Genomic DNA, 18,491 nt, shown 5'->3' on the forward strand with positions numbered 1-18,491 from the left:
AGCTGGGGCTATTCTCCTTGGAGCAAAGCAGGTTAAGGAAAGACTTCCTAGAGACGTACAGGATTATGACAGGTTTGGACAAGGTAGGCAAAGAAAAGTCCTTCCCATTAGCCGATAGTACAAGGGGACACAGATTTAAAGTTTTGGGCAAGAGATGTGGGGAGGATGTGAGGAAGAACGTATTTTTCATGCAGTGAGTGTTAATGATGTGGAACTCGCAACCTATGAGGGTGGTGGAAGTGGAGATGATCAATGATTACAAAGGAAGTTGGATGGGCACTTGAGGGAAGTAAACTTGCAGGGCTACAGAGATAAAGTGGGGGAATTGGACTGACTGGATTTCTCTACAGAGGGCTGGCATAGGCTTGATGGGCTGAATAGCCCCTTCTGTGCTGTAATGACTCCTACTCTTTACAATTGAGCTTAAAAGTAATATTCCAGCAGAAACTATTCTGTCCCGTTAACAAACTTATATCCATCTACAAAATCATCACTTACGTCACATTTGCTCAGGCTGAAGAACACACAACTCCCCAATATCTCCTGTGTCTGTCATGGTGCAGTGGGTACATATGAAATAGGAGCAGAAGTAGGCCATTTGGTCCCTCGGGCCTGCTCTGCTATCGAATAAGATCATGACTGATCTGTTTGTGTTTCGAATTCCACATTCCCATCTACCCCCGATAACCTTGGATTCCCTTGCCGAACAAGAATCTATCCACATCTACCTTAAAAATATTCAAAGACTCCACCACCATTTGAGGCAGAGTTCCAAAGTCACACAACCCTCTGAGAGAAAAAAATTCTCCTCATCTCTGTCCTAAACAGCAACCCCTAATTTTAAAACAGTGCCCCCTAGTTCTGAACTCACCCACAAGAGGAAACATCATTTCCACATCCAGTGGAAACAAGCCCAGGCTGTCTAACCTATCCTCATAAGACAACCAGTTCATCCCAGGTATCAATCTAGTAAATCTCCTTTGAACCACCTCCAATGCATTTACATCCTACCTTAAATAAAACCAAAACTGCATTCGAGATGTGATCTCACCAATGCCCCATAGCAGGTAGAAAGGTCATAATTTGTGCACAGCAAGATCCCACAAACAGCACTGTGATGATGACAAGGTAATCTGTATCTGTGATGTTTATTGAGGGATAAACATTGACCAGGACACTGGAGAAAGCTATCCTGTTCTCCTTCAATATGGTGGTCAGGGATCTCCTAGGTTCAGCCCAGAGGGTTGGTGAGATGAGGTCTCATGTGAAAGATATCATCTCCGACAGTGCAGCACTCTCTTAGTCCTGCACTGAGAGCAGCAGCCTGGATTTTGTGATCGAGGCTCTGGAGTGGGGAATACTCAAGATGAGTGTCCAACAACAACAGAGAAAATTCTCCGTAAGGGAGGGGAGAGAGGAAAAGGCAAAATACTGTGGATGCGGGAAATCTGAAATAAAAACAGAAAATGCTGGAAATACTCAGCAGGTCAGGCAGCGTCTGTGGAGAGAGGAACAGAGTTAACGTTTCAGGTTGATGACCTTTCATCAGGACAGAGCAGATCCAGGTATGTACAGGCTTTTCAGTTCAACGTCGCTTGTGGGGAAGCTACTGGAATCTGTCAACAGAGACAGAGCAACTGAGAAAGTGCTCGAACAAATAGGAGCTGAGCTGAGTGAGATTTGGTTAAGGGTTACTCATGTCTGAGCAGGCACATTGAGTTATTCGAGGTCACTGACATAGTGGATAGGGTAGTGTTGATGGATGGTGTTCATATGGACCTTCAGAAGGTATTTGACAGGGTTCCACACAAGAAATTGTTAGTTAAAAAGAGAACGCATATTGGAGATAACATGGTGATGTGCGTTGATTAGGCAGTGGGAGATAGAGTGTAGGGTAAAGGGATTATTTTCTAATTGGAATTTTGTGACAAGTTACAATGACCAGAAAAGTGATACTGAGCAATGGTTGGGGCTGTGGGCTGACCAAATCCTCAGGTCCAGATGGACTTCACCCTAAGATCTTGAAAGAAGTGGCTAGTGAAATCGTTGATGCACTGGTTTTAATTTTCCAAAATTCCCTAGATTCACAGAAGGTTCCATTAGATTGGAAAATAGCAAATGTAACTCCTTTTTTCAGAAAGGAAGGGAGACAAAAAGCAGGAAACTACAGGTCAGTTAGACTAACATCTGTCATAGGGAAAATATTAGAAGCTATTATTAAAGATGTTGTAGCAGAGCACTTAGTAAAATTCAAGGCAACCAGGCAGAACCAACATGGTTTTGTAAAAGGGAAATCATGTTTAATTAATATATTGGAGTTCTTTGAAGGTGTCACAAGTGCTGTGGATAAAGGAGAATCGGTGGATGTACTGCACTTAGATTCCCAGAAGGCATTTGATAAAGTGCCTTGTCAAAGGATATTGCAGAAAATAAAAGCTCATGGTGTAAGGGTTGATATATTGCCATGATAGAAGATTGGCTAGCTAACAGGAAACAGAGGGTAGCCATAAATGGGTCTTTTTCTGGTTAACAGGATGTGACGACTGGTGTGTCACAGGGATCAGTGCTGGGCCCTCAACTTTTTACAATTTATATAAATGACTTGGATGAAGGGACAGATGGGATGGTGGCTAAATTTGCTGACACAAGGATAGGTAGGAAAGTAAATTGCGAAGAGGATGTAAGGAGGCTACAAAGTGAAATAGATAGGTTAAGTGAGTGGGCAAAGGTCTGGCAAATGGAGTATAATGTGGGCAAATGTGAAATTGTCCATTTTGGCAGGAAGATTAAAAAAAGAAGCTTATTATCTAAATGGTGAGAGACTGCAGAGCTCTGAGATTCAGAGGGACCTGGGTGTCCTAGTGCATGAATCACAAGAGGTTAGTGTGTAGGTACAGCAAGTAATTAGGAAAGCTAATAGAGCGTTATTGTTTATTACGAGGGGAATTAAACACAAAAGTAGGAGGTTATGTTTCAGTTGTACAGGGCACTGGTGAGAGCACATCTGGACTATTGTGTACCGTACTGGTCTCCTTATTTAAGGAAAGATGTAAATGCATTAGAAACAGTTTGGAAAAGGTTTCCTAGACTAATACCAGGAATGGTCTTATGAGGAAAAGGTGGACAGGTTAGGCTTGTATCCACTGGAATTTAGAAGAGTAAGAGGCAACTTTTTCAATGCCTTTAAGATCCTGAGGGGTCTTGACAAAGTGAATGTGGAGAGGATGTTTCCTCTTGTGGGAGAATCTAGAACTAGGGGGTCACTGTTTAAAAATAAGGGTTTGCTCATTTAAGACAGAGATGAGAATTTTTTTCTCTCAGGAGGTCGCGTGACTTTGGAACTCCCTTCCTCAAAAGGCAGTGGAAGCAGAGTCTTTGAATATTTCTAAGGCAGAGCTAGATAGATTCTTGATAAACAAGAGGGTGAAAGGTTATCGGGGGTAGGCGGGAGGTTACAATCAGATCAGCCATGATCTTATCAAATGGCGGTGCGGGCTTGAATGGCCGAGTGGCCTACTCCTGCTCCTAGTTCCTATGTGTGCATGGAAGTGGACTTTCCCAGGGATCTAATCTGGAGCCCCAGTTTTGCTCTGCATGTATTACTGACAATGCTGAAAAGATAGAGCTGCCAGCATCAGTCAGTAGCAGTCTCATCTCTGAGTCAGAACATTGTGGTTCCATAGACCCGTCACAGAAACATGAGCATGAAATCTAGGCTGACGCTCCAGTGCAGCACTGGGCATGCCAAAGGTGCCTTCTTTTAGATAAGATGGTAAACCCATCTCAGGTGGGCACAAAAGATCCCGAGGCGCTATTTCGAAGAAGAGCAGGGGACTTATCCCCCATGTCCTGGCTGATGTTTATCCCTCAATCAACATCACCAAAATGGATTAAATGGTCATTATCACATTTTTTTTTCCCCTTTATTCTTTCATGGGATGTGGGCATCACTGGCAAGGCCAGCATCTGTTGCCCACCCCTAACTGCCCTTGAACTGAGTGGCTTGCTAGGTCATTTCAGAGGGCAGTTAAGAGTCAACCACATTGCTGTGGGTCTGGAGTCACATGTAGGCCCAGACCAGGTAAGGATAGCAGATTTCCTTCCCCAAAGGACATTAGTGATCCAGATGGGTTTGTTACAATAATCGATGATAATTTTATGGTCACCATTATTGAGACTAGCTTTCAATTCCAGATTTTATTAATTGAGTTTAAATTCCATCAGCTACCATGGTGGCATTTGAACCCACACCCTCAGAGCATAAGACCATAAGATGTAGGAACAGAAGTTGGCCATTCAGCCCATCGAGTCTGCTCCACCATTCAATGAGACCATGGCTGATCTGATAATCCTCAACTCCCCTTTCCTGCCTTTCCCCCATAACCCTTGATTCCCTTACTGATTATAAATCTGTCTATCTCAGCCTTGAATATACTTAATGACCCAGCCTCTACTGCCCTCTGCAGTAAAGAATTCCACAGACTCACTACCCTCTGAGGGAAGAAATTCGTCCTCATCTCTGTCTTAAATGGGTGCTCCCTTACTCTGAGGTGATGCTCTCTGGTCCTATACTCTCCCCCAAGGGGCAACAACTCCCATCATCTACCCTGTCAAGATCCCTAAGAATCTTATATGTTTCAATAAGGTCGCCTCTCATTTTTCTAAACTCCAATGAGTACAGGCCCAACCTACTCAACCTCTCCTCATAGGAAAATCCCTCCATACCCAGGATCAACCTAGTGAACCTTCTCTGGACTGCCTCCAATGCCAGTATATCTTTCCTTAGATAAGGGGACCAAAACTGTTCACAGTATTCTAGGTGTGGTCCAACTAGTGCCTTGTATAGTTTTAGCAAGACTTCCCTATTTTTATACTCCATTCCCTTTGAAATAAAGGCCAACATTCCATTTGCCTTCCCTACTACCTGTCGAACTTGTATGTTACCTTTTTGTGATTCATGCACGAGGATCCCCAATCCCTCTGTGCTGCAGCTTTCTGCAGTCTTTCTCCATTTAAATAATATCCAGCTCCTCTATTCTTCCTGCCAAAGTGCATAACCTTACATTAACCACATTATATTCCATCTGCCAAGTTTTTGCCCACTCACTTAACCTGCCTATATCCCTCTGTCGACTCTGTGTCATCCTCAGCATTAACCTGGGCCTCTGATGTTACCATTACGCCATCACCTCTGCTCATTTGTGGGAGCTTGCTGTGTGCAAATTGGCAGCTGCATTTCCAATGTAACAACAGTGACCACACTTCAAAAGTACTTCATTGGCTGTAAAGTTCTTTAGAACGCCCGGTGTTCATGAAAGGCGCTATAGAAATGTAAGTTCTTTCTGATATCCCAGTTTGCAGATGACACTAAGCTAGGAGGCTCAGCTAGTTGTGTGGTTGGCAGCCTGGAGTTAGAAAGGGACAGGTTAAATGAGTGGGCAAAACCGTAGCAGAGGGAATTCAACTTGTGGAAGTGTGAGACCACCCACTTGGCAACGGAGAAAGACAAATTGGGATATTTCCTTACTGGAAAAAGTGAAGGAACAAAGAGATCTGGGAGCCCACCTACACTGATCACTAAACTCAAGCTCATGGCTACAAGAATTAATCATGGAAACTAATAGAATGTTGGCCTTTATCTCAAGTGGAACTGGAGTACAAAAGTGAAGAAGTCTTGGGCAGACCCCACCTGGAGGAACTGCATTCAGATTTGAGCAACACGCCTTAGGAAGAATATATTGGCCTTGAAGCTGGGTGGGGGAGGGGTGGGGGAGGGGGAGGAGTGGTGGGGCGAGGGGTGCGGTGCAGAATGATATCGAGGCTAAATGGGTTAAATTATCAGGTCTGCTTGCATAATCCAGATTGGTCTTCCTTTGAGTTTAGTAGGCTGAATGACCATCTAATTGAGGTGTTTACAATGATCAGAGAGTATGAGTATCCTGTGGTGAGGCAGTCTGGAACAAGGGGCGCATAACCTTTGAATAAGGGCCAGGCTGCATTGGAGTAAAATCAGGAAGCAATATTTCGCTTAAAGAGTGATAGAAATGCTGAACTCAGAAGGTTGCACGTCTCGGTGTTAGTTGAAATTTTCAAACGGAGATAGATTGATGTTGGGTAAGGAGGCCTTGGTTCAAACATGGACAAAAGAGCTGAACTCCTGAGGTGAGGTGAGGTGAGAGCGAGAGTGACTGCCCTTGACATCAAGGTAGCATGTGACAGAGTGCAGCATCAAGGAGCCCGAGCAAAACTGGAGTCAATGGAAATCAGGGGGAAAACTCTCTGCTGGTTGGAGTCATACCTAGCACAAAGGAAGATGGTTGTGGTTGTTGGAGGTCAGTCATCTCAGCTCCAGGGCATCACTGCAGGAACTCCTCAGGGAAGCATCCTCAGCCCAACCATCTTCAGCTGCCTCATCAATGACCTTCCATCATAAGCTCAGAAGTGGGGTGAAAACCCATCTGGTTCACTAATGTTATTTAGGGAAGGAAATCTACCGTCCATACCTGGTCTGGCCTACATGTGACTCCAGACCCATAGTAATGTGGTTGACTCTTAAATGCCCTCTGAACTAGAGCAACTAGGGATGCTGGGCTGGCCAGTGACGAGTAAAAAAAAAATGTTCGCTGATGATTGCTCAATGTTCAGCACCATTTGCGACTCCTCAGATACTGAAGCAGTCCATGTCCAAATGCAGCAAGACCTGGACAATATCCAGGCTTAGGCTGACAAGTGGCAAGTAACATTCACGCCACACAAGCGCCGGGCAATAATCATCTCTAACAAGAGAGAATCTAACCCCTTGACATTCAATAGCATTACCATTGCTGAATCCCCCATTATCAACATCTTGGGGGTTATCATTGACCAGAAACTGAACTGGACTAGTCATATACAAGAACAATTCAGAGGCTAGGAATCCTGCGATGAGTAACTCACCTCCTGATTCCCCAAAGCCTGTTCACCATCTACAAGGCGCAATTCAGGTATGTGATGGAATACTCTCCACTTGCCTGGATAAGTGCAGCTCCAACAACACTAAAGAAGCTTGACACCAACTAGGACAAAGCAGCCCACTTAATTGGCACCACGTCCACAAACATTCACTCCCTCCACCACTGTTGCACAGTAGCAGCAGTGTCTACCATCTACAAGATGCACTGCAGAAACTCACAAAGGCTCCTTAGACAGCATCTTCCAAACCCACGACTGCTACCATCTAGAAGGACAAGGGCAGCAGACACATGGGAACACCACCACCTGGAAGTTCCCCTCCAAACCACTCACCATCCTGACTTGGAAATATATCACTGTTCCTTCACTGCCGCTGGGTCAAAATCCTGCAACCCCCTCCCTAACAGCACTGTGGGTGTACCTACACCACATGGACTGCTGTAGTTCAAGGAGGCAGCTCACCACCACCTTCTCAAGGGCAATAAGGGATGGGCAATAAATGCTGGCCCAGCCAGCGAAGACCACATCTCATGAATGTATAAAAAAAGGTACAGATCAGCTGAGATCTAAATTCATGGAACAAGCTGACAAGGTCAATGGTTGAGATGGTACAGTACTAACTAAATACAGAAGAGTGGAACAGGAGCAAGGGGATGAATGGCCGACTTCTATTTCAATACTCATACCAAGAACTCTCAGTTTCCCCAACTTCCTAGAAATGTTCAACCAAATCTGATCCGACTCCCAGTCCAGTGTCCAGTCAGTCTGATCCGACTCCCAGTCCAGTATCCAGTCAGTCTGATCCCTGTCGCAGTCCAGTGTCCAGTCAGTCTGATCCCACTCCCAGTCCAGTGTCCAGTCAGTCTGACCCCACTCCCAGTCCAGTGTCCAGTCAGTCTGATCCCACTCCCAGTCCAGTATCCAGTCAGTCTGACCCCACTCCCAGTCCAGTGTCCAGTCAGTCTGATCCCACTCCCAGTCCAGTATCCAGTCAGTCTGATCCCGCTCCCAGTCCAGTGTCCAGTCAGTCTGATCCCGCTCCCAGTCCAGTGTCCAGTCAGTCTGATCCCACTCCCAGTCCAGTGTCCAGTCAGTCTGATCCCACTCCCAGTCCAGTGTCCAGTCAGTCTGATCCCACTCCCAGTCCAGTATCCAGTCAGTCTGATCCCGCTCCCAGTCCAGTGTCCAGTCAGTCTGATCCCACTCCCAGTCCAGTGTCCAGTCAGTCTGATCCCACTCCCAGTCCAGTGTCCAGTCAGTCTGATCCCGCTCCCAGTCCAGTATCCAGTCAGTCTGATCCCAATCCCAGTCCAGTGTCCAGTCAGTCTGATCCCGCTCCCAGTCCAGTATCCAGTCAGTCTGATCCCTGTCCCAGTCCAGTGTCCAGTCAGTCTGACCCCACTCCCAGTCCAGTATCCAGTCAGTCTGATCCCTGTCCCAGTCCAGTGTCCAGTCAGTCTGATCCCGCTCCCAGCCCAGTATCCAGTCAGTCTGATCCCACTCCCAGTCCAGTATCCAGTCAGTCTGATCCCACTCCCAGTCCAGTATCAGTCAGTCTAATCCCACTCCCAATCCAGTGTCCAGTCAGTCTGACCCCACTCCCAATGAAGTATCCAGTCAGTCTGATCCCACTCCCAATCCAGTATCCAGTCAGTCTGATCCCACTCCCAATCCAGTGTCCAGTCAGTCTGATCCCACTCCCAATCCAGTATCCAGTCAGTCTGATCCCACTCCCAATGAAGTATCCAGTCAGTCTGATCCCACTCCCAGTTAAGTGTCCAGTCAGTCTGACCCCACTCCCAATCCAGTGTCCAGTCAGTCTGATCCCACTCCCAATCCAGTGTCCAGTCAGTCTGACCCCACTCCCAGTCCAGTATCAGTCAGTCTAATCCCACTCCCAATCCAGTGTCCAGTCAGTCTGACCCCACTCCCAGTCCAGTATCAGTCAGTCTAATCCCACTCCCAATCCAGTGTCCAGTCAGTCTGATCCCACTCCCAGTCCAGTATCAGTCAGTCTAATCCCACTCCCAGTCCAGTATCCAGTCAGTCTGATCCCACTCCCAGTCCAGTGTCCAGTCAGTCTGATCCCGCTCCCAGTCCAGTATCCAGTCAGTCTGATCCCACTCCCAGTCCAGTATCAGTCAGTCTAATCCCACTCCCAATCCAGTGTCCAGTCAGTCTGACCCCACTCCCAATGAAGTGTCCAGTCAGTCTGATCCCACTCCCAGTTAAGTGTCCAGTCAGTCTGACCCCACTCCCAATCCAGTGTCCAGTCAGTCTGATCCCACTCCCAATCCAGTATCCAGTCATTCTGATCCCACTCCCAATCCAGTATCCAGTCAGTCTGACCCCACTCCCAATCCAGTATCCAGTCAGTCTGATCCCGCTCCCAATCCAGTGTCCAGTCAGTCTGATCCCACTCCCAGTCCAGTGTCCAGTCAGTCTGATCCCACTCCCAATCCAGTATCCAGTCAGTCTGACCCCACTCCCAATCCAGTATCCAGTCAGTCTGACCCCACTCCCAGTCCAGTGTCCAGTCAGTCTGATCCCACTCCCAGTCCAGTGTCCAGTCAGTCTGATCCCGCTCCCAGTCCAGTATCCAGTCAGTCTGATCCCACTCCCAGTCCAGTATCCAGTCAGTCTGATCCCGCTCCCAGTCCCAACATTTTGTCATTTTCTTCATGTGATAAACCCACTCATTTTAATTAATCAAGTGAGGGAGTGACTGGGCTGTGGGAACACTTCCCGCTGCCTCTTGTATTCGAACTTTCTGCTTCTTGTTTGGTTTTAAAGGTTAACCATTTGCAAGTTTACCCACCTACCCTGCTTAGTCGGAGCCCCGATAAACATCACCTGTGTCAAAAACCTTCAGTTAGAGCCAGTCCTGCCAGAACTTTACCCATAATTACAGCGTCTACCCCCTCCCAGATACACGCAGCGAGAATACTTAACTTGATGCTTTAAGGCAGAGACAGTTTTAATCTAACCTTGATGCAGTCCATTCTATCCCTTCCATGTGTGCTTTCATTAATCATCTTGCTGCTAACCTCTGACAGTCTGTTGACTTCTGACTGGTTGTTGATGATTTCACTGTCTAATTGTCCATAGGTGTCCTTCCCTGGTTCACGAATTTCCTCCTTTTGTGACTGACGTGGGATGTCACCCAGGCAAGCTAAATCGTAAGCCTGAGGAGGGACTGCAACGTACGACACATCTGTTTAAGCCGTCTGGAGGGTCACTGCATTCAGTGATAGCCAGGGATAGTGAGAGAAAGGGTTTAATCTGCTCCGCAAAGTAAAATGAGCAAGGGTCTGATAAGACTTGCCGTTGTCAAAACTTAAAAGGCTCTTACCTCTGTTGCTTCAGTCTGGCAGCGTTGTCTGAATCAATTTGCTCGGGAGTTTCAGAGCCCCTGTTAAAATCCCAGGCGCATTTCCCAGTCTGAATTGAGTTGCGGGGAAAGGAAGAATAAAAATGAGAAAGCGTCCTTTATCCCAATCCCTCCGCAGAGTTACTCTGCTGCGCGGGACAGACAGACAGATTCACTCAAAGTCGAGGTGGACCAGAGTCTGCTGCTGCAATCCCCTGCCTCTGTCGACGTGTTGGTGAATAAGGTAAGATTTGCATTACGCACACCAGGCAGTGATTACAAACTGACTCTGCCCCAAGCTTTTCACTCACTTTGCAACTGGGGCTGCGGAGGCTCCCAGCGATTAAAACAAGGCAAGGAGAGTAAAAAAAAATAGCAAGCAAACAGATCGTACTGGATGCAGAGAGAAAGGAGCCACCTGCTATATCAGAGGAAAAACACCTCTTACCCCAATCATGCATTAATCAGCCCTATGCGCGGATAAACCGAATGAATTTCTTCCTCTCTTTCAATTACCAAATAACCTCAGCACAGTGAAGCCTTGTTCAGGGAGAATTCTGCAGTGTCAGCTCGGCCCGGACAGTAGAACCCTTGCGTCTGAGTCAGTAAGAAAGGGCTTACACCTCTCGAGCGATCTCAGGACGTCCCAAAGCCTTTCACACCCACTTAAGTACTTTTGAGGTGCGGAAGACACAACAGCAAAATGTGCGCAGAGCGAGCTCCCACAAACAGCAACGTGATGATAACCTGTGCTGTTGATTCGGGAATATCGGGGACCGAGGAGAACTCCCCTCCTGTGTGTCGAAATAGTGGCCGTGGGATCAATTCACATCCGCCTGAGAGGGCAGACAGTGTCGCATCTCATAAGGAAGACAGCAGTGTGGCGCTCCCTCAGTACTGCGGTACGAGTGTCAGACAGAATTTTGTACCAGAATCTCCAGGTTGTGCACTCAACCCACAATCTTTTTGACTCAGAGAGGGATAGGGATAGTGAATTTGAGGCATTGAGGTGAACCTATGAACCAGAGTGGGTCAGCCTGAGAGGGGCGATGGAAGATTGGATTGTTGGACAGGATGCAAGAAGCAGTGTTTTGAACAACTTTTAAACGGCAGTAACAAGTTACATTTATATAGTGTCTTTAATCATAGTAAGATACCCCAAGGCCAATGTCAAACAGAGCTTGGCATTGAGCCACATAAGGAGATATTAAGACAGGTGACCAAAAACTTGGTTAAAAAGGTAGGTTTTAAGGAGCGTCTTAAAGGAGCAGAGGTTTAGACAGGAAATTCCAGAGCTTAGGGCCAAGGTACGGCCACCAATGATGGAGTAGTGAAAATTGAGGATGTTCAGGAGATCAAAGTTAGAGGAGCGCAGGGATCTTGGAGTTTGTGGGGTTGGAGGAGATTACAAAGATAGGGAGAGAGGAGCGGTGGGGCCATGGAGGGATTTGAAAACAAGGATGAGAGTTTTAAAATCGAGCATCTCATTTCAATTCAGTGTCAGCCGCTCTGAGAGATGCAACTCAAGGAATATTAGTCTTTTCTTCATCCCACTTTTCACTATTGGAAACACATCTTTCAATGGAAGCCCATCAACCAGCAATGTTGATGTATTTGATTTGACAAAAAACCCACTAGTCAATGATTCACATGTACAGTCAACGCACACCACCTCCCTCCTCCCCCAACACTGCGCACCCCCCCCACCCCCCCCCCCCCCCCCCCCCCCCACCACCACCCACCCCCTCTTCACATGCGAAAGCTGACTCCCCGCTCTCAGGTCAGGTCCTCGGTGCTAGCTCCCTCTCTGTACCTCACTCATAGGGTAATACAACACCGAGGTAGGCCACTCAATCCATCATGCCTCTACTGACCCTTTGAAACAACTAGCAGGTTAACCCGCTTCCCTGACCCTTACCCCATAGCCCCGTGAATTTATCCCCTCAACGAGCTCCCTTTTTAAAGTTATTATTGAATCTGCTTCCACCGCCCTTTCAGGCAGCGCGTTCCAGATCACAACAATTCGCTGTGTAAAAATAATTCTCCTCATCTCCCCCTCTGGTTCTTTTGCCAATTATTTTAAATCTGTGCCCTCTGATTAATGACCCTTCTGCCACTGGAAACAGTTCCCCCTTATTTCCTCAATCCCAACCCCTTCCTGATTTGGAATGCCTCGATTCAATCTCCCCCTTAACCTTCTCTGCTCTCAGGAGCACAATCCCAGCATCTCCAGTCTCTCCACATTAACTGAAGTCCCCTCATCCAATAAATCTCCTTCTCACCTTCCCAAGGCCTTGACATCCTTCAGAAAGTACGGTGCTCAAAATTGAACATGTTTGAGGCTTAATCAGTATTTTATAAAGATATGTTATATTCTTTTATATTCTATGGACCCTTTACAAGTAGATGGGTTTTGAATGAGTGAAAATCTCACCCATTTAATGCCCCTCCCCCAAGGCAAGATGGAGGCAGGGGGGCATTTAACTGGGCTAGAGGGTGCGGAGGGGACTCTGCCACCTTCCTGCTTCTGCCTCAATAAAGTCTGGGGTGGGAGGGCTCGTGGGCGGCCTCCCTGACCCAACTGCAATTGAAGCCCTTGACTGGGCGATTAATGCCCACTTTAGGGCCTCATCCCACCACCACTGGCATTCGACCAGTGGCAGGTGGCACAGTCGGGTTTGCTTGTGGGAGGATTGTCAGATAATCAGTGCCTGATCAAGAGACCCTGCTGTCAGAAAGGGAGGCCCACTGAGATACCCTTCCTGCTGACCCCCCTTGCCCCCCATCCCCAGCCAGCGGCCCTCTCCCCGTGACTCCCATCCCACCCTCACTCATCTGCGGCCTGGGTCCCTCAGTCATCCTAGGCCTCAGGTGGGTGCAGTGCCAGCAGCTACCACTACTCCCAGTGGCGCTGCTGCACTGGAGAGACGTCAGCCTCTGACCGGCCAACAGCTTTCAGGGGGGGTGGGATTTCTGCCCCCTTGGATCCTACCTGTGGCCGCTTAAGTGTAATACTGGCGGGTCTTCCCCAAAGGAGACAGACAAGACCCCCGTCGCCTGGATTAAATTCTGTCCAATGACTTTATTCGTAAAACAAAAGAATCCTGTATGCATTTTATAGGCAGCCTTCTCAACTTATCCTGCCGCCTTCAATGATTTGTGCACATGCACCACAACGTCTCTCTGTTCCTCCAGCCTCTTTAAAATTGTGTAATTTAGTTTATATTGCCTCTCTTCATTCTTTCTTACCATCACACTTCTCCCCCTTAACTTTCATCTACCACCTGTCTGCCCAATTCACCAATCTGCCTATGTCCCTCCTGAAGCGGGTCCTGAAATCACTGTTTAATACAGAGTTCAGAGATTCCATGCTATCTGCAAAGCTTTGAAAATATGCCCTGTAAACCCAAACCCAGGTCATTAAAATTTACCAAAAGAGCATCGGTCTTAATACTGACCCCTGGGGAACTGCAGCATGTAACTCCCGCCAGTCCAAAAGAAACAAATGTTCATCAAATTCTCTCCCCTTGGCCGACCTTTATCCCTCAACCAAGTTCACTAAAGCAGATTATGTGGTTGTTATTATTTTTCTATTTCTCTGAGCTTGCTGTTTGTAAATTGACTGCTGCGTTTCCTATATTATGACACAGTGGTTCTGTGGTTGGACAGCACTTGCTGAACAATCCTGAGTGCATTAATGGCTAACCTAACAACCAATTTAAGATGACCAGTCGAGCTCATAACATGGCTCATTTATACGTGCTAGAAGTGACACACATTTATACACAGGGACCAATTCTCTGCCACGAAAGAAATATGTTCAAGCTTTGCACCTTTTTTCGAATTACCCAGGAGCTTGGGGAGCCCATTGGTCCCCATTGCTTTCTCCAAAGCAGTGCCTCAGCCAATCAGCCTCAGCCAATCAGAGTCAACTTGTCAATCAGCACCCTTTTCTCTTGTAGAATAAATTGTTGTGGCTGATCGAAATTTGGAATTATCGTGTTCATTCTGATGAGTGCAAGACGAAAGGTTTTGGCAACATTTCTCTCTTTTCAGCAATATACCACAACAGTAGCTACATTTCATATCTAGCACAAAGGAAGATGGTTGTGGTTGTTGGACATCAGTCATTTCAGCTCCAGGACATCACCGCAAGAGTTCCTCAGGGTAGTGTCCCCGGCCCAACCATCTTCAGCTACTTCATCAATGACCTTCCTTCCATCATTAGGTCAGAAGTGGGGATGTTCGCTGATGTTTGCACAATGTTCAGCACCATTTGCGACTCCTCAGATACTGAAGCAGTCCATGTCCAAATGCAGCAAGACCTGGACAATATCCAGGCTTGGGCTGACAAGTGGCAAGCAACAGTCATGCTACACATGTGTCAGGTGATGACCATCTCCAACAAGAGAGAATCTAACCATCGCCCCTTGATGTTCAATGGCATTACCATCACTGAATCCCCCACTATCAACATCCTGGGGGTTACCACTGACCAGAAACTGAACTGGACTAGCCATATAAACACTGTGGCTACAACAGCAGGTCAGAGGCTAGGAATCTTGTGGCGAGTAACTCACCTCCTGACTCCCCAAAGCCTGTCCATCATCTACAAGGCACAAGTCAGGAGTGTGATGGAATACTCTCCACTTGCCTGGATGAGTGCAGCTCCAACAACACTCAAGAAGCTTGACACCATCCAGGACAAAGCAGCCCGCTTGATTGGCACCTCATCCACAAACATTCACTCCCTCCACCACTGACGCACAGAAGCAGCAGTGTGTACTATCTACAAGATGCACTGCAGAAACTCACCAAGGCTCCTTATACAGCACCTTCCAAGCCTACAACCACTACCATCTAAAAGGACAAGGGCAGCAGACACATGGGAACACCACCGCCTAGATGTTCCCCTCCGAGCCACTCACCATCCTGACTTGGAAATATATCAGCCGTTCCTTCACTGTCGCTGGGTCAAAATCCTGGAGCTCCCTCCCTAACAGCACTGTGAGTATACCTACACCACATGGACTGCAGCAGTTCAAGAAGGCAGCTCACCACCACGTTCTCAAGGGGCAACTAGGGGTGGACAATAAATGCTGGCCCAGCCAACGAAGCTCAGGTTCAAATCCCATCAAAGCAGATGGTGAAATTTGAATTCAATAAAAAAGTAACCTGGAATTAAAAGTCTGATGATGACCATGAAACCATTGCTGGTTGTTGTAAAAATGTCCGGCCTACATGTGACTCCAGGCTCACAGCAAAGAGGTTGACTCTTAAATGCCCTCTGAACAAGGGCAATTAGGGATGGGCAGCAAACGCTGGCCCAGCCAGTGACGCCCACATCCCACGAGTGAATAAAATAAAATAAAAGAGGAGCTCGCTGCTCCTTTTTCACACTTTACACACCTGCCTGGAGATGTCCAGGGTCACCTCCACCTCCAAGCCTCGAGGTCTCACCCCAGTGAGGTGACAACAACTGGGGCGGCCATCTGGGATCTCAGAGGCCAGGAGGGGTGTGCGGGTGCTCCCCTGGACAGATTGACACACTGGTGAGACTTACTGTCAGAGAAATGAGAGTTTGAACCCAAATCTTAAACCAGATACATTTTGGGGGCAACAGCTTGCATTTATGTAGCGCCTTGAGCACAGTAAAACGGTTCTCCATGTAAAGAGGTGTCAGGCTAGGCGACCTAAGGCTTGGTCACGAAAGGTACAATTCAAGGAGAGTCTGAAAGGAAGAGAGAGGCAAGGAGGCTCAGGGAAGAATTCGCAGAGGTTAGGGCCCAGGCAGCTGAAGGCACGGCCGCCACCGGTGGGGCAATGGGAACTGGAGATGTTCAAAAGGCCAGAACTGAAGGAGTGCAGAGTTCTGGGAGGTTCTGAGACAGGTTTGGAGCAGACCAGTTAATAGTTCAGAATTGAAAGCGTAAATAAGAGATTACATGGCCAGACAGTTGTAATAATGGAAAGCACTTGGAACAAACCCATCGATAATTGAAGACACAGATTGTTTACAAAGGGTTTGATACTCTATATGTTTTGCTTTGATTTGCACCAATATATTGCAAACAGAAATAATCTCAAACTGATTGAAAACAGCTGATGTAGGGAACCATTGCTGAATTGAGAAGAGGGCTGTTCACAAACAGAACCAGCAAGAAAGATTCTTTTAAAAAAGGAAAACACCAGGAGGTCAGTCGGAGATCGGGAGAATTCCAGAATTTTGGGGACCCCCCCTCTTCAATACTCCTCTCTGAGCGAGTCACACTCACCGGGGAGCCCCTCATTCAATGCCTGGGGTTTGGGGTGGGGTATATTCCATGGCACCCAGTGCCCTTGGGTTAGGGGAGAGGCTGGGGTTGGGGGAGGGGTGGGCAATCATCCAGGGAGCCCCCCCCCACCCCTGTGCCTCAGGGGCAGAATAATTCCCCTTAACCTGCTCCATCAGCAGAGGTCAGTCTCTGCTCCCTGACGGCAGCAGCTCTGGGAGTACATGGAGCCCAAGCCCCGGGGATGGGCTGGACGGAGGGATGGTGAGGAAAAAAAGGAGAGAGAGCTGCAGAGCGACAGAGTGAGAGACGTCAGACAGAGACAGACAGGGAGTCAGAGACACAGAGAGAGAGAGAGAGGGTGAGAGAAAGAGAGATAGAGACATAGAGAAAGGAAACAAGAGTCTCAAGGACAGAGGGCATGCGACAGAAAGAGAGAGAGAAAAAGAAACAGAGAGACAGACAAAGAGAGAGAGAGAGAGACAAAAACAGAAAGAAGGATTCGGGGATGACATATGGATCCCAAGACGGAAGGTGAAGTATGATGCTATACACAAATCCTTTTCGTGACAGTTCCTTTGTTTACATTGCAGAATTACATATGTCTGCCTCCTACCTGCCAACCCAGTGTCCCAGCAGTATCCCTTTATACACTTAAGCACCAATTAAAAGGAAATAAAATAATACTTTTTTATTCATTCATGGGATGTGGGCTTCGCTGGCTAGGCCAGCATTTATTGCCCATCCCTAATTGCCCTTGAGAAGGTGGTGGTGAGCTGCCTTCTTGAACCGCTGCAGTCCATGTGGTGTGGGTACACCCACAGTGCTATTAGGGAGGGAATTCCAGGATTTTGACCCAGCGACAGGGGAGGAACGGCGATATATTTCCAAGTCAGGATGGTGAGTGACTTGGAGGGGAACTTCCAGGTGGTGGTGTTCCCATGTATCTGCTGCCCTTGTCCTTCTAGATGGGAGCAGCAGTGGGTTTGGAAGATGCTGTCTAAGGAGCCTTGGTTAGTTCCTGCAGTGCATCTTGTAGATGGTACACACTGCTGCTACTGTGCGTCAGTGGTGGAGGGAGTGAATGTTTGTGGACGGGGTGCCAATCAAGTGGGCTGTTTTGTCCTGGATGGTGTCAAGCTTCTTGACATTAACAAATAAACTAATTAAAGTGACAGCTTTAAAGGGGCACTATAACAAAAGACAAATCTTCAATAGAAACTTAAAACTCAAAGCAAATTGTGGGGACTCCAGCCCCTGTGGTGTCCAACAATCGCGGAAGTCCTCAGGTGTACTATGGGTGTCTCTTTATACTCTTTTGATACAACAATAACAAATGGGAAAATTAACAAATTAAAATAAAGTGATAGTCCCTTAAAGGGGCACTGTAACAAAGGGGCAAAATTTAAAGGAAATGTATCTAATTAAATTGAAATGTTGTTTTGTGGACTGATGATGCACTCCAGTCCCTGCATAGTCGACTGGTCACTGCAGTCCCTGCGTTGTCGACCGGTCACTCCAGTCCCTGCATCGTCGACCGGTCATTCCAGTCCCTGCGTCGTCGACCGGTCACTCCAGTCCCTGCGTCGTCGACCGGTCACTCCAGTCCCTGCGTCGTCGACCGGTCACTCCAGTCCCTGCGTCGTCGACCGGTCACTCCAGTCCCTGCGTCGTCGACCGGTCACTCCAGTCCCTGCGTCGTCGACCGGTCACTCCAGTCCCTGCGTTGTCGGCCGGTCACTCCAGTCCCTGCGTTGTCGACCGGTCACTCCAGTCCCTGCGTTGTCGACCGGTCACTCCAGTCCCTGCGTTGTCGACCGGTCACTCCAGTCCCTGCGTTGTCGACCGGTCACTCCAGTCCCTGCATTGTCGACCAGTCACAGAAGGTCAAGCGTACC

The 18,491-nt window shown here is 47.7% G+C and overlaps 1 protein-coding gene across 4 annotated transcripts in view; it reads right to left on the reverse strand.

Moving 5' to 3' along the window:
• The window catches only part of LOC144686048 (protein NDNF-like), a 100,905-nt gene that overhangs the window by 21,202 nt on the left and 61,212 nt on the right, over positions 1-18,491 (reverse strand). For 2 of the 4 annotated variants that reach the window (XM_078551203.1, XM_078551202.1), the window contains exon 1: positions 10,770-10,967. The exons of 1 other annotated variant lie outside the window; for it this stretch is intronic. In XM_078551203.1, coding sequence (XP_078407329.1) covers positions 10,770-10,782 — 13 coding nt within the window. In that variant the 5' untranslated portion in view covers positions 10,783-10,967. Of the gene's footprint in view, positions 1-10,303; positions 10,624-10,769; positions 10,968-18,491 lie in introns of those variants that run through there. One more of the 4 variants, XM_078551204.1, reaches the window with a different exon arrangement.

This window comes from Cetorhinus maximus, chromosome 10 (genome assembly GCF_964194155.1).
Source record: "Cetorhinus maximus chromosome 10, sCetMax3.hap1.1, whole genome shotgun sequence".
In the NCBI taxonomy this organism is placed as follows: Eukaryota; Metazoa; Chordata; class Chondrichthyes; order Lamniformes; family Cetorhinidae; genus Cetorhinus; species Cetorhinus maximus.